Source organism: Antrostomus carolinensis, unplaced genomic scaffold, assembly GCF_000700745.2.
Source record: "Antrostomus carolinensis isolate BGI_N321 unplaced genomic scaffold, ASM70074v2 scaffold49552, whole genome shotgun sequence".
NCBI lineage: Eukaryota > Metazoa > Chordata > Aves > Caprimulgiformes > Caprimulgidae > Antrostomus > Antrostomus carolinensis.
The window spans coordinates 23,909-37,049 of NW_010301154.1; the positions used below are offsets into that span (position 1 = coordinate 23,909).

General features: G+C 37.9%; 1 protein-coding gene across 1 annotated transcript in view; it reads left to right on the forward strand.

Moving 5' to 3' along the window:
• The window catches only part of WWP1 (WW domain containing E3 ubiquitin protein ligase 1), a gene marked incomplete at its 3' end in the record, with an annotated part of 32,325 nt that overhangs the window by 13,182 nt on the left and 6,002 nt on the right, over positions 1-13,141 (forward strand). The window contains exons 7-15 of the mRNA XM_010163347.1: positions 1,585-1,930; positions 3,864-3,959; positions 4,577-4,751; positions 8,128-8,182; positions 8,277-8,361; positions 8,461-8,589; positions 9,509-9,581; positions 9,672-9,743; positions 10,752-10,840. Coding sequence (XP_010161649.1) covers positions 1,585-1,930; positions 3,864-3,959; positions 4,577-4,751; positions 8,128-8,182; positions 8,277-8,361; positions 8,461-8,589; positions 9,509-9,581; positions 9,672-9,743; positions 10,752-10,840 — 1,120 coding nt within the window. The remainder of the gene's footprint in view (positions 1-1,584; positions 1,931-3,863; positions 3,960-4,576; positions 4,752-8,127; positions 8,183-8,276; positions 8,362-8,460; positions 8,590-9,508; positions 9,582-9,671; positions 9,744-10,751; positions 10,841-13,141) is intronic.

Genomic DNA, 13,141 nt, shown 5'->3' on the forward strand with positions numbered 1-13,141 from the left:
CAAAGTCTTGACATGTCTTGTATGAGCTGGAAGTAGTGATGTATTTCCCTGGAGTAGTTGTGTTCAAAAAGTAGTGCCTTTACAGATCCTACAAATCTGCTGCTGCCTGCAAAATCATACTTACCGTCATGCATATTAAGAAAATATTTGTGGCTCAGTGATAATTCCTTAAAGAAACTGGCTTGCTAATTTGAATACATTGCTAATGACTGTTATATTGTTTGTAATTCTTTGATCTGCTTTTCTGACCCTCTGGGAAAGCAGGAAATTGCTGATATTCTATAGATACTGCAAGTAGTAAGTAGAATCTAGCTATTTTTTTATTTGTAAGAGGGTTATACAGAATTACAGTAAATGAACTCTAAAATAATGGAACAGCATTTTATAGGCACTACTATAGGGTTAAATTTTTGCAAATCTCAATGAGAGTTATGAGACTTACGAGTATAGAACAGTTGTATTGGCCTCAGTCATTAGAATTGTTAGCTGATAGTATGCTGTTAAATAGAAAATTACTTGAAGTCTACGTTGCATATTATATTTAGTCTTGTAGAAAAACAGTTTCAACTTTAGAAGAGGTACAAACTGATGAGTTTAAATAGAATTCACACTGTCTGGTGTTGATTCGTGGTGCAGAAAATGAAAGCTGAGAATGATGTTGCACTGCTTTTAATAGGGCCTTGACTTTTAATGGGGGTCCTACAGACTGCTGTACCTCATTGCACTTATCTAAGGCAAGATCTTGTGCTGAGATGCTGTTCTGTTAAGCTCTGCAGATGATTCTACTGATGTATTGTTGGCCTAGTGGGCTTGGGACTAATAAAGCCTTCTTAGCCCTCTTTTCCTGCTAAATCTGTACCTGCTCTAAGCCTTCTATGAGATTATGCTTGCTTGAGTTGGATGACATTCGTATTGTTCTTTAAAATAGAGAAATTGATTTACTTTGTGATTCTAAAATAATTTTCTTCAGTCATTGAACTACATATGTTAGCCACATACTGATATTTATATTTTAATCCTGCATTTGGGGGGGATTTTTTTCCAAGTCAAACAGGTGGTTTTTGCTTAATTGTAGGGTTCTGTACCTCAACTCTGAAAAAGGAAAAAAAAAATAAAATCAATATGTGATTTGTGAGATATGCTATATGAGAACTGCCTCTTAGTTTTCCATATTTCATATAGTTATCTCTTGTCATACTCATTAAGATTTTTTTTTTTAAAGTCGATATAAGTTCAAAGTTTCAAAGCAAATAAAGCAGTACTGTTTTATGGGAAGCAGATGGGTATCTTTTGCTAAGCTAAAGAGTAAGGTGTAACATTGAGTTGACCAAGATATGCAGAAGCTCAGAAATTACCTTAGCAGGGAAGTATAGAGAATGGCTTCCAAACTGTAAGTTTTAATTAGAGTTTTAACTGAGGCAGGTGTATTGTGACTTCTTGTCGTCTTAGACAAAAATGCTGCTTATGGCATATAGATGCCACTTAAAGGTATTCATTCCATACTGTTTACTCCAAAAGTTGTCATTTGAAAAGTAAATCTCATCAGATTCTGATACACAAATGTTCTTATTTCCCATTTCTCAGTTAACGGCGAGTCATCCACCTCTGCACCAGAAGTTGGCAATTCTTCTGTCTCTGAGGTTCCGATAGGTTCAGCTGAAGCTCCCACGTCTTCAGATTGCACTAACGCTACAGCAGAACCTCAGTCAACAACAGAAGCAACTAGCTGTTCTGAAAGCCACGCTTCTACTTTACCTGTTGTGTCTGCTGGACTAGAACCTACAGCTGCAACAGACTGTGCTCAGCCTAATGCTAGAAACAGTACAACAACAGATGCAGCAAAACCAAGGGAATCCTCCACCTCAAATGCATCTGCAGAACCTGTAAGACAGCAGCCTGGTAATGCCAGTACAGAACCTTTGCCACCAGGGTACGTGGGCTTGATTTTAATACTATAATCATGTTTCATGTGAATGTGCATATAAAGAAACATATTTAATTCTATACTGGGGTTGCCAAATGCAGGTCAGTTGGCTGAATGGGGTTATTTGATCTAAAACGGGGTTTGCACTGCTGCTGTAACTGACTAGTAGCTCTTGTCCCAGAAAGTAACAGCTGAAAGAGAAGTGAAAATTAATAAAACAGTCTAGAAATATTTGTAAGTGCTTGCAGTGTAACTATGAGACCAATAATATTATAGATAAAAACACAGATATGAAGTGCCCATAATAGCTAAACTTTTAATTTTACTGGACTGTTAGAAGCTACTTCTGTAGTCCTGAACCTTAAATGTAAAATTAAAGATGTGTTTAGTCTTTAAATAAAAATATAGTACATGCTTAAAATATTTAATCTATTGACCTTAAATTTTTTTTTATAGATCCTTTTATGTTTAGGTGAAAATATGTCTTCAGTTACTAATTGGAAACACTGACATTTCTCTAATATTCTAAATATTAACTATTTTAGGATTTTTGGAACACAGAAATTGTTTCCCACCTGAAGTGTATATACCTTGTGCCATTGTAGCTGATGTGTCAGAGAGCCTGTCTTGTACATGCTCCCTCTGAAGGAGGTTCAGTAAGTTATTAGTGACACTTCACTTGAGTTTCTGCAGTTGGATAAGCATGAAAAAAAGCATCTAAAAAGACAGAAATATTGTATATATATTTTGGGGGAAGTTACAGAGTTTAATTTTCAGATGCTTTCACAAATGGAAGCTCTTTATAGGTGGGAATTCCTGTGGTCATCACCCTCCACAAACATCACACACTTTTTTTTTTTTTTTTTTTTTTTTTTTAATTATTACATTCTTTCCCATTGAGGACAGGGTCATGAGTTCCAGGCACAGTGCACACTGTGGTCAAATGTCCTTCTTCATCATTCCTCCCTGATCATGTTTCTGTGGGGGTTTTTTTGTGGTACTCCCCTCGGATCTAGTTCAGTCTTCCTTATGTTTAGTCCTAGTAGCTCTGTAACATGCTACTGCTTCTAATCTTATCTCTTTATAATCTTGGCATTTAACCCCTTGAACTGCAGAAAACATTCAGAGTTTTATAGGATACTCTGTAATTGAGAGGAAATGCACGACAAATCCTATGAGTAGCAGGAAAGGTGTTCTGCCTACGTTTTTAGGAGCTAATTAATGACGTATATAAGAAAACCAAGCATATATCTAATGCAAGCAAGGGCTTGAGGTTGTCATCTATGATTTTTCCTGGTTTCTTCTGCCATTTGTCAATACTTTTATTGCATTAGAGCAGTTCTCAGCAGTGTGGAACTTCAGTTAGTTTGTTCCTCTCTCCGTCTTCAATCTAAGTTTGCCTTGCAACTAAAACTGAAGAAATAATCCCCAGGAAATAGAAACACAGGAAAATTACCTGATAGCACGCATTTCAAGTTCGCTCTGAGAGATCCTGTTGTTTGTTGCATATAGGGAACAGTGCTTCAAGCTGTAAACTCCGTCTTTTTTTTCTTTTTTTTTTTTTTTTGAGAGGCACATACTTGGAAATGCACAGAATGCTGCATCTCTAAACACTTTTTGAATCAAGTTATTTTAGCATCGAAGCCTTGAGCAGATAATTAATTGGCTTTGTCTTCAGATATCTTAAATAGAATTTGAAAATGCTTGTGAATATTAGTGTACTCATTTTATGTACCAAGTCCCTTAAAGAAGTCTTTATGGTGATACCAGTTTAAATAGGAAGTAACTGATATGTATTCTGATGTAAGTTCTCTTTGGTGTTTTAGAATGGACCATAGTATTTTCATTCAGTACCAAGGTACTCTTTTGGCTTAGTGGGAAATAAGTCCTAAAGAAGCGTATTTACCTTGACTTACATGAAAGTCTTTTTGTCTTGAAGGTGGGAGCAAAGAAAGGATCCTCATGGTAGAACCTATTATGTTGATCACAACACACGAACTACAACATGGGAAAGACCACAGCCCTTACCTCCTGGGTAATGTAAACTTTTTTTTTTGGTTTAAATATGATAAAGTTACTCTTTGTTTTTTGTTTGTTTGGTGCAGGAAAAAGTAACACCTTTGATAAGCAGCTCATTGAAACTGTATCATACATGATATACTGAGAAATACTACCTTTCAGTTAATTTAGAATTATATTAATTACAGTTATAGGAATGTTGGTACTATATATGTCACTCGGTTTGATCACTTGTTCAAATATAGTTACTGAATTGTTTTGTTCTTCCTTTAAAACTTAAGCATTAAATAATGCATATTTGACACCTTTATTTAGGTGGCACCTCTAGATGTAGTGCACTGGTTCTAAACCTCAGGTTTCCAGGGGAAGTGTTTTCTGTGAAACCTGCTAACAGAGTTAAAAATGAGGTGACAGAGAGCTGAGTATGCTATTGCTTGAAGTCTGTGTTTGCTCAGTGTGGTTGTCCTTCTATTAATAAAATTGGAGAGTACTTTTGTATACTTTAGTAATTGAAATCATGCCTCTGACTCCAGTACTTCATGCAAGTACTGTCTAGGAATTTAGCATAAAGAGAAAGTTAGTTATGTAATATCACTGAAAAATTTAGCTGTTAACTTCTGTGTTTCTTGAAAGCTGGGAAAGAAGAGTTGATGATCGTGGGAGAGTTTACTATGTGGACCACAACACCAGGACAACAACGTGGCAGCGGCCAACAATGGAATCAGTCAGGAACTTTGAGCAATGGCAATCTCAACGGAATCAACTGCAGGGAGCTATGCAACAGTTTAACCAACGATACCTCTATTCGGTAACTTCTACATAAAGTTTAGAAATTAGTAGAGAAGTATGGATGTACTTCTTGTTTTTTAATGTTTTCTAAAGTGATTTTATAACTATTCAGTCATACGTGTTACAAGACTTTTGGCATCAGTAATTCAGATTCTGATTCTGTTGAAAAATGTTAACAAAAATTGTCCATAAAGGCAAAAAGTACTTCCTTCTGAGTCTGTTCCCTAACTTGAGCCTTTTGTACTGCATAATACTTAAGACTTTTAATGGCAGTAGTAAGAGGTAAAACTAAAGCAGTCCCTTAACTGAAGAGGAACATAAAAGCTGAGTTATGGGCATTTTGAATATTAAATGGCCTTCAGAGGTGTTATAGTGCTTAGGAGTCATTCATTAGTACAGGTGGCAGTTCTTTTACTTTGAGATAATTTTGAAGCTTATGCACCTGGTTCTATTCTGGCATTTCCTACATGGTTTTCCATTTCTCTGAAATAGTTGCTCACTTACTTCTGCCTGAAGAAAATATGAGTAGCTTCAAAGAAAATATTTATTGAGACAGGTTTTTCCATCTGTGACTGGATAAATACGATAGTTGCTTTTTCAGAGTTAAGAGAATGATGGTGCCTGCATGTCACTCTCACTAAACAGTCCGTTTTAGGAATTGTGATTAGTCTCTTAAAAAAAGGATCCAGTCCCAGAGACTTCCTAAGTGATATGTAGCAAAACTGAAGTGTTTTTCAGAAGAAATCATTGTATTACAAGTCTGAAACAGCTTCATTGGACCAGGACTCTATGCATCTGCAGACCTAAGTTTGCTTTGAATTTGATGGACTTTATTTGGGTAACCCTCTGAAGTAAAGGATGCTGCAGTTGTCCCGATCCGATGTCGGGGATCACTTAAATATCCCGATCCGATGTCGGGGAAGGTTTCGATATGATCCCAAGAGCGAGATTAAGACACAAACGAGGTCACATGCCGCACTCCCAGAACATCTTTTATTAGAAAAAGAAGAGTAGTAAAGAGAATAGCGATAGGACAGGATGGAACAAAAGATGGGAAATCAAGCAAGGAGTCGGGATAGGGCAGCAAGAATAGTCACCACCACGGGTCCAGCGGCGAGGCAACGGTGAGGGGTGGGTGAGGAGGTCTCAGTTGCTCGTTCCAGTGGTGATGCGGCGTGGTGAGGTGCGGTGCGGTGAGGCGGTTGTCCTCTGTCTCTTTCCTGTCTCTCTGCCGCCAACAGCTTACCCCTCTTGCCTGTGCCAGTCCTCCTTAAATACCCCTTCGAGGGCTGTAGTTTCCATAGCAATGGCACATCTCTTCATGCCCCCCAGCACTTGGGCAGAGACATGTCCGGGAAGAACACCCCTGTGGGCAGGGCGCCTTCACACAGCAGGGTTTCCAGAACCCGGTGGTCTTGTGACCATCCTTGCAAACGATCTTTGAGATAAGTCTATCACCCTGTGGCTCCAAGATATCTGGTGGTCTTGTGCTAACAATCTTTGAGACAAGTCCATAGTGCAGTTCCTCACAGCAGTATTCTACATTTAACAGTTCCCAGCTTCTCATTATCTAATTAGACATTATATCTCATCACTAGCAATAGCAGAAACATCACCACTAAATTTAGGATTTGCTTGTGAGACAGAATATACTCGAAGGAAGATAAAAGATAACTCAACTGTTTGCATCCCGTTTGCATCCCATTTGCATCTCTTTAGAATTATGTTTTCTAAATAATGTATGAGTTGCATATCTAGAACTCACATTTTATTGAGGGAAAAATATTTAAGTTATATTGAGAAAAGTGTGAAGTTTTGGGTGTTTTTTTTTTACTTTAGTACTGCTGAATACTTTTCATCTAGAATTGTTAAGGTCAAACTACAGCTAAACTTTCTTCCTCTGGTGACATACCAGGACTCTGCCTCTATAGCAGTTTATAAGTGAGATTGTAATTTATTTTTTGTGAAAAAGTGAATTAATACTTTTAATGAGTAAGGTAATGTTGCAGTTACCTTGAATGGTCAAAGCTAAACTGTGTGAAGGAAGAAAAATGGATAGGATATAGTTATTTTAGTTACTTTTATTTTTATCTGGATTACTATATTGTACTCCTTTTGATATTAAATCTGGCTCATCCCATGCCACTGCCTAGTGTTTCAGTGTGTTCTGTTAAATATACATTAGCCAGCAGCCACACACAAATCCTTGGACCCGTTAAGAAGATCGGAAATCTCTTAATCACGCCACTATTCAGTTCTTTGTCGGACGACATTTTTTGTTGTGTGCTATTTTTTAATGCTCATCACAGAGAAGCCTTTGCTTACAGGGTCATTGTGACTGTATAGTTTACAAAAGCAGAAAAGGCTAACTGCGTTTGCTGCTGAGATAATGATAATTCTCTGTTCACATTTAGGGTGAGGCAGCTTGATTTTGAGTATAACTTTTGCATTTTCTTCTGACCTTTGCTCTGTTTCTCAGGAAAAATACTGTACCTTTTTTGCCTGAATTTGCTGTTGGAAACTCTTAAGTGGATTTGAGATTTTTGGATTGCAAGTGCTATATAAAGCAGTATTAGTAGCAAGGTGATCCTTAAGAAACTCTTTCAAGAATGTAGATTGGTTCCCATATTCCCAAAATTCCATTATGCATGGGGGGGGGAGGGGAAAGCAATTTTAATGTCCCAAGAATTTTAGGGAGTGGATGCTTCTAGTTAGAGCATGGATCCTGCAGTCTAGGGGATTTCTACCTTTTATTTTTACCATGCTTTGTAGTTTGAGAGCTACTGGGGCACTTCTGCAAGTTTACAGTACACTATGAGCTTAGCATGTTTTTACATAATAGATTAATCTGGGGTTTTTTAGGGTTTTTTTTTGTTCCTTTTAACCTTACTGTGTGTTGCTATAATTTTAACCCTACGCATATTTTAATGAATGCAGCTGCATTTGCAAAGAATGACAAAGTCTGAAAATAGCCAAACATACAGGGAAGACATTGTGTATTGAGGAAGCAAAAAACCCTGTGTTGGCAGTAATCACTGTGCTTGGAAATGTTTATTATGGCAAAGCATGTTCTTAAGCAAGAACATTATGCTTATCTGCTTACACGTGCTTCTGCAAAAGTTCAATGAACTGTACATCTTTAAGACCACTGAATGTCTCTCAAGTTTGCTGTAAGAAGGGAAAGGGAGGGTACATTGTGTTGCAAACAATGGAGGCAAGTGCACAAATCATCTTATTATCACATAGTCTATGTTTCTTCACAAAAACAGACTAAAAATGGCATGATGTTTTTTCAGAATGGATAGTCTTCAGAGCTAGCTGTAGTCTTAAAACACATTGAGGAAAAAATACTAATAATATTTGGCCTAACTGAATGTCCTCTTTTTTTTAAATAGGCTTCGATGTTGTCAGCAGAAAATGATCCACTTGGGCCTTTACCACCAGGCTGGGGTAAGCTAATTAGCTGTTGATTTCAGCAAGTGACAGTTACAGAAATTTGGAATGCAGTTGTTGTATAGTGGGTTTTTTTCTTTTTTTCCTCTAGAAAGGAGAGTGGATTCAAATGATAGGGTGTATTTTGTAAATCATAACACAAAGACAACACAGTGGGAAGACCCTCGAACTCAAGGGTAGGTGTGTATGTAGACATTGCAGTTAAAAAGATCTTGCTTAATTCTTGTATGTCATGATATGGGGGGAAAAAGTACTGTCTGCAATTTCTTCTGCAGTTTACAAAATGAGGACCCTCTTCCAGAGGGCTGGGAAATCAGATATACCAGAGAAGGTGTCAGATACTTTGTTGACCATAATACAAGAACCACCACTTTCAATGACCCTCGTACTGGGAAATCTTCTGTGTAAGTGAGAAATTAAATGTATTTTTTAATGTTTTAACTTGTTATAGTAATGATGAAGTCTTCTCATCCTGGAAAACAATCTATACTTTTATGTGTAATTGAGCACTAAATTATGATCAAATTGTTGCCCTGTAAATTGAATCTATTTTTAAGTTTTAATTGTCAATTTATCTATGACACACTTTACTGCACTGCTCTAAGGTTCGGTAGTTTTTTATACACTTTTCAAATACCAAGATTGTAATTGTTTTATAAATAGAGAGGAGAAGTGAGGTGAACTTGAATATTCAAGTAATGTAACTAATAGTTAATTTTTTAAAGAAACAGCAAATGATTGTAATGATCAATGCTTACAGTTATACACCCTCTAGCAACATCAATGTCTAAACAAAGTAGTTCTAGGTACTTTACAAAAATTTTACATGCAAATGTTTTTTTTAAGATGGTTTAATCAGAAGTACTTACTCAGCCTATGGTGGCTGTCTTAATGTCTTTTATGTAGGGTAGAGTTTACTTCTGATGATGTGTTGATAACTTTTCATTCAAAGAGCCTATATAGAGTATTGTACTAGAAGTTCCATCGTAGTTCCACAAGCAGCTGAATGTATGAAGCCTAATTGAGCAGTCGCTTCTTTATCTGGCTTGTAATTTTTACAAGATTGATATGGATTTGAAATCCTCTAGATCTCTACTTTTCTCTCAAATTTAATAAATTGACTAGCATCTTAAATGAAAAAAAAAAAAAAGAGGGGGGCAGAAAGGTAGACTGGCTGACCAAACCATCAACTGCATTTTGTTTCTGATCATATCTTAGAATAACAATTTTTGTGTATTTTTGAAATCTACATGCTGTTGTTTAACATTGAAAGTACTGTTTGATGTCTGTAGGTTAATCTATCTCAAATATATTTCCTTACAGAAATAAAGGGCCACAGATTGCTTATGAGCGTAGCTTTAGGTGGAAACTTGCTCATTTCCGTTACTTATGTCAGGTACTGATAAAGTAATTATTTACTTTCTGAAACTATTTGAATTTACATTTATATGTGCTGCCTTTTAACGTTATTGCCTTATGATTACAGTCCAATGCACTGCCAAGTCATGTGAAAATCAATGTATCCAGACAGACTTTGTTTGAGGATTCCTTCCAGCAAGTAAGCCTGCAAGAGTTGTTGTGCTTGTTTATCAAGACAAAGCTTAAGAACAAAAACAGCCATAGCCAGTTCAGACTAATGGTCCTTCAGGCACAGTAATCCTCCTCTGGTGTTAACCAAAGGGAGATTCCTAGGGGACACTGTATCAACAGAAGTAATGTATATAATACTTCTACCAAATGATCTTTCAGCTCCTAACTGTTTGCAATTGAAATACTTCTTGAGCTTGATGTGGTTTCTGAGTATTTAATAATCCTCAAAGGACTTCTCTTCTGTGAGCTTGTCTGTGCGCCTCTTGTGAACTTTTTGCATCTACAGTATCTTGTGGTCAGGAGTTCCATAGCTTAACCACATTGCATAGCATATTAACTTAACCACATCAGATTTGCTTTTCTGATTCTTTTGTGTGGTTATATACATTACAAAATGTTGTTTTCACCAATTAAAACTGGTGTCCTACTTTGCCCATTGAACGTTAAATCTGTGTAATTGAAGCTTACAGTTCTTGGGCTCTTATGATCGGCAGCCAGTGTATGTTCCTTCCTTCTTTCTCTGTAGCAAGGAAAATTCTTGCTGCTGTCTCCACGTCAAAACTTCTTGGGAAGGATTCTCTATAAGTAAAAAGTATATTATTAATGAAAGTAAATTACACTTGTTTTGGATTAAATTACTTTTTAAAGTGATTTTCCTAAAACTAAAAATTTGTGAGGAAATGGCTTTTCACCTGTTTTCCTTTAATGACAATGAATACCTTAGGAAGAGTATAAAAACAGGGCAACCATATAGTGATACTTTCTAGATACGCTCTCCCACTTTGCTAGCAGTCTGCTTCTCAAGGATTTTAAGTCTGAATTGATATTTTTGTGTGCAGTTCATTCATTGCATGTTCTGTCTGTGTAAACATTTGACATATATGGCATTTCTGTATCAAATAAAATATGAATAAAAAGGAGCAACTGTATTGACTGCATAATTTATAACATTACAAATTTTGGGTTTTTTTGACAGATTATGGCATTAAAACCTTATGATTTGAGGAGAAGATTATATGTTATATTCAGAGGCGAAGAAGGATTGGATTATGGTGGCTTGGCAAGGTAAAAGAAAATTTGTTTATTTTTATTTTTCTAATAGCACTATAACCTTGATTTCATTCTGTTGGCAAAGAAACTGCTTGCTTTTGCAGTCTGACCCTGGTTACCTTTTTAGCTCCCCTTAAGGCATTAAGGAGGTGGAGCTGGCAGCACTGGCTATTGTTATGGGTTATAACCTTGCATTAGTAAAACTGTGATCTCAGTTGTTCAGTTCTTTGACAAAGATTGATGTTTAAATTAGATTTTTTTAATACCAGTTAGTTGCTGTAGATGGAGTTATTTCAGAAACTTTCTATCAGAAAGTTCCACTTTCCTGGAAGGTGGGGACTGTGAAAAAATGAAGTGTTTTGCTTATTTGGAAAAAAAACCCCAAACACCAGATTGGGGCCAATATGGACAGAAAGGACATAAATGAGATGAGTGTAGTACAGGCATGAGGCAACAGCAGATGAACAAGCTGTAGGCTGTGCAGGAATGTGAAACAGCTAGACAAAACTTTCTAGCATCAAAAGTGGAACTCTGAGGGAAAATCTGGTAACACGAAAACCATAGTGTGGTAGTTTGACCCTGAGTGGGACCACACGGTCCTGCATTCACTCCCCCCGCCCAGTGAGGTGGGAAGGGGATTTCAAAAAAGGGGGGACAGGATTAAGAATGAAGGACAGGGACAGCTCACTCACCAGTTGTGGTCACAGGCAAAACAGACTCAAACTTGGGGAAGACAAATCAGTTTAATTCGTTGCAAATCATCTGAGTAGACATAACAACCCCATCTTACAACACCTTCCCCCACCCCTCCTTTCTTCCTGGGCTCAAATCACTTTGCTCCCAATTTCTCTGACTTCCTCACCAGTGGCACAGGGGGCAGGGAATGGGTGTTCAGTCAGTTCACCTCTGCCTCTCTTCCCGGCATGAAAGTCCAGGAACAAGATGTTCCAGAGCTTCCCATGGAGTCATGGACCTCTTCAGGCTCAGCTCCAGGCTCCGGCATGGGGACATCCACGGGCTGCAGACTCACACCCCACTCTGGGGGTCCACCCCCGCTCTGGCATCAAACGACTCTTGGGGTCACAATTCCAGTCACACTTGCCCTCAGGCTCAGCTTCTCTGCTCCAGTGTGGAGTCCTCCATGGCCTATACGTGGGTCTCTGCTCCATCGTTGAATCTCCATGGGCTGCAGGGGACTTTGTCTTCTCCTACTCCATACGGAAGAACTGGGTGTGGGTCTCTGGCTTTCTTCCTCTTTTCTCTGGCAACGAAACTCCCTCTGTGTCAGTCTGTCCTTTGTTTAGGCCAGTGGTCGTCTTTTGTTTAGGTCAATGGCCTCTCCTCCAGGTTCACCCCCACCGACCTCTTTTCAGGACCATCCTTTCCCTCACAAATATGGATTCGCAGAGGTGTTTCTCTAGTGCTCATTGGCCCAGCCTGGGCTGGGGGGTTCTCTGCCTTGGAGTCAGGGGAGCTTTTCTCTCTCATGAGGTAGCCCTTTCCACACTACGAAAAGAACGCCGCCCCCCAAACCCAACACACATAGACAAAGTGGTTTCCATCTGTTGACCATATAGAAGACAACCACTGGCTACTGCTGCCGGTTACATGACTGAAATGTTACTATTAGGGTGAAAATGTCAGTACTGCTGCAGATCCAGGGAATTAGAAGTAGTCATGGGTGAGAGAATTTTTTTTTTTTTTAAATGTAAAGGTGTTTTGTTCTGGTTTTGTGTAGCTTACTGTGCTAGAATTAAGTTCAGTGAAAATGTGCTGTATTTGTAGGGTAGCTTGCCTCTGAAGGTTGAGCTGCTTTGGATATGCTTCCAAATTATAATATCTGATAAAGCTTTCGGTGGGTGACTGCAGGGAGGAATCCAATTTTTATTTGCATGATTTTTCTTTGGTTGGTGTCACTATCATGATGGCCCTAGGCATAGGAGGGGAACCAGGAGAGTTCAAGTAATCTGTTGCAGAGAAACAAAGTATTCCAAAGAAGTGATGTTGGAATAATTTACCTGAAGATTGTTAATCACAGAAAGTAGCAGAATAAAGAAATAAATGAAATGTAAGTAGTATAATTTCATAATTTTATTAATAAGTCTTGCAAAGATTTTGTATGTGAAGTTGAGAAGGAGCAAGACTCTCATTGCAACTTGAGCTGAGAATTCTTAAGTGACACTGAGTAAATGTTCATGTACTGACTTGCTATTGTAGTACTGCATTAATACAAATATGGAAAGCTGATGCACCTGATTTATCACCTGTCTGTCAGCAGGCTAAACTCAGTGTTCCCTCCAGATTTTTATCCTGTGT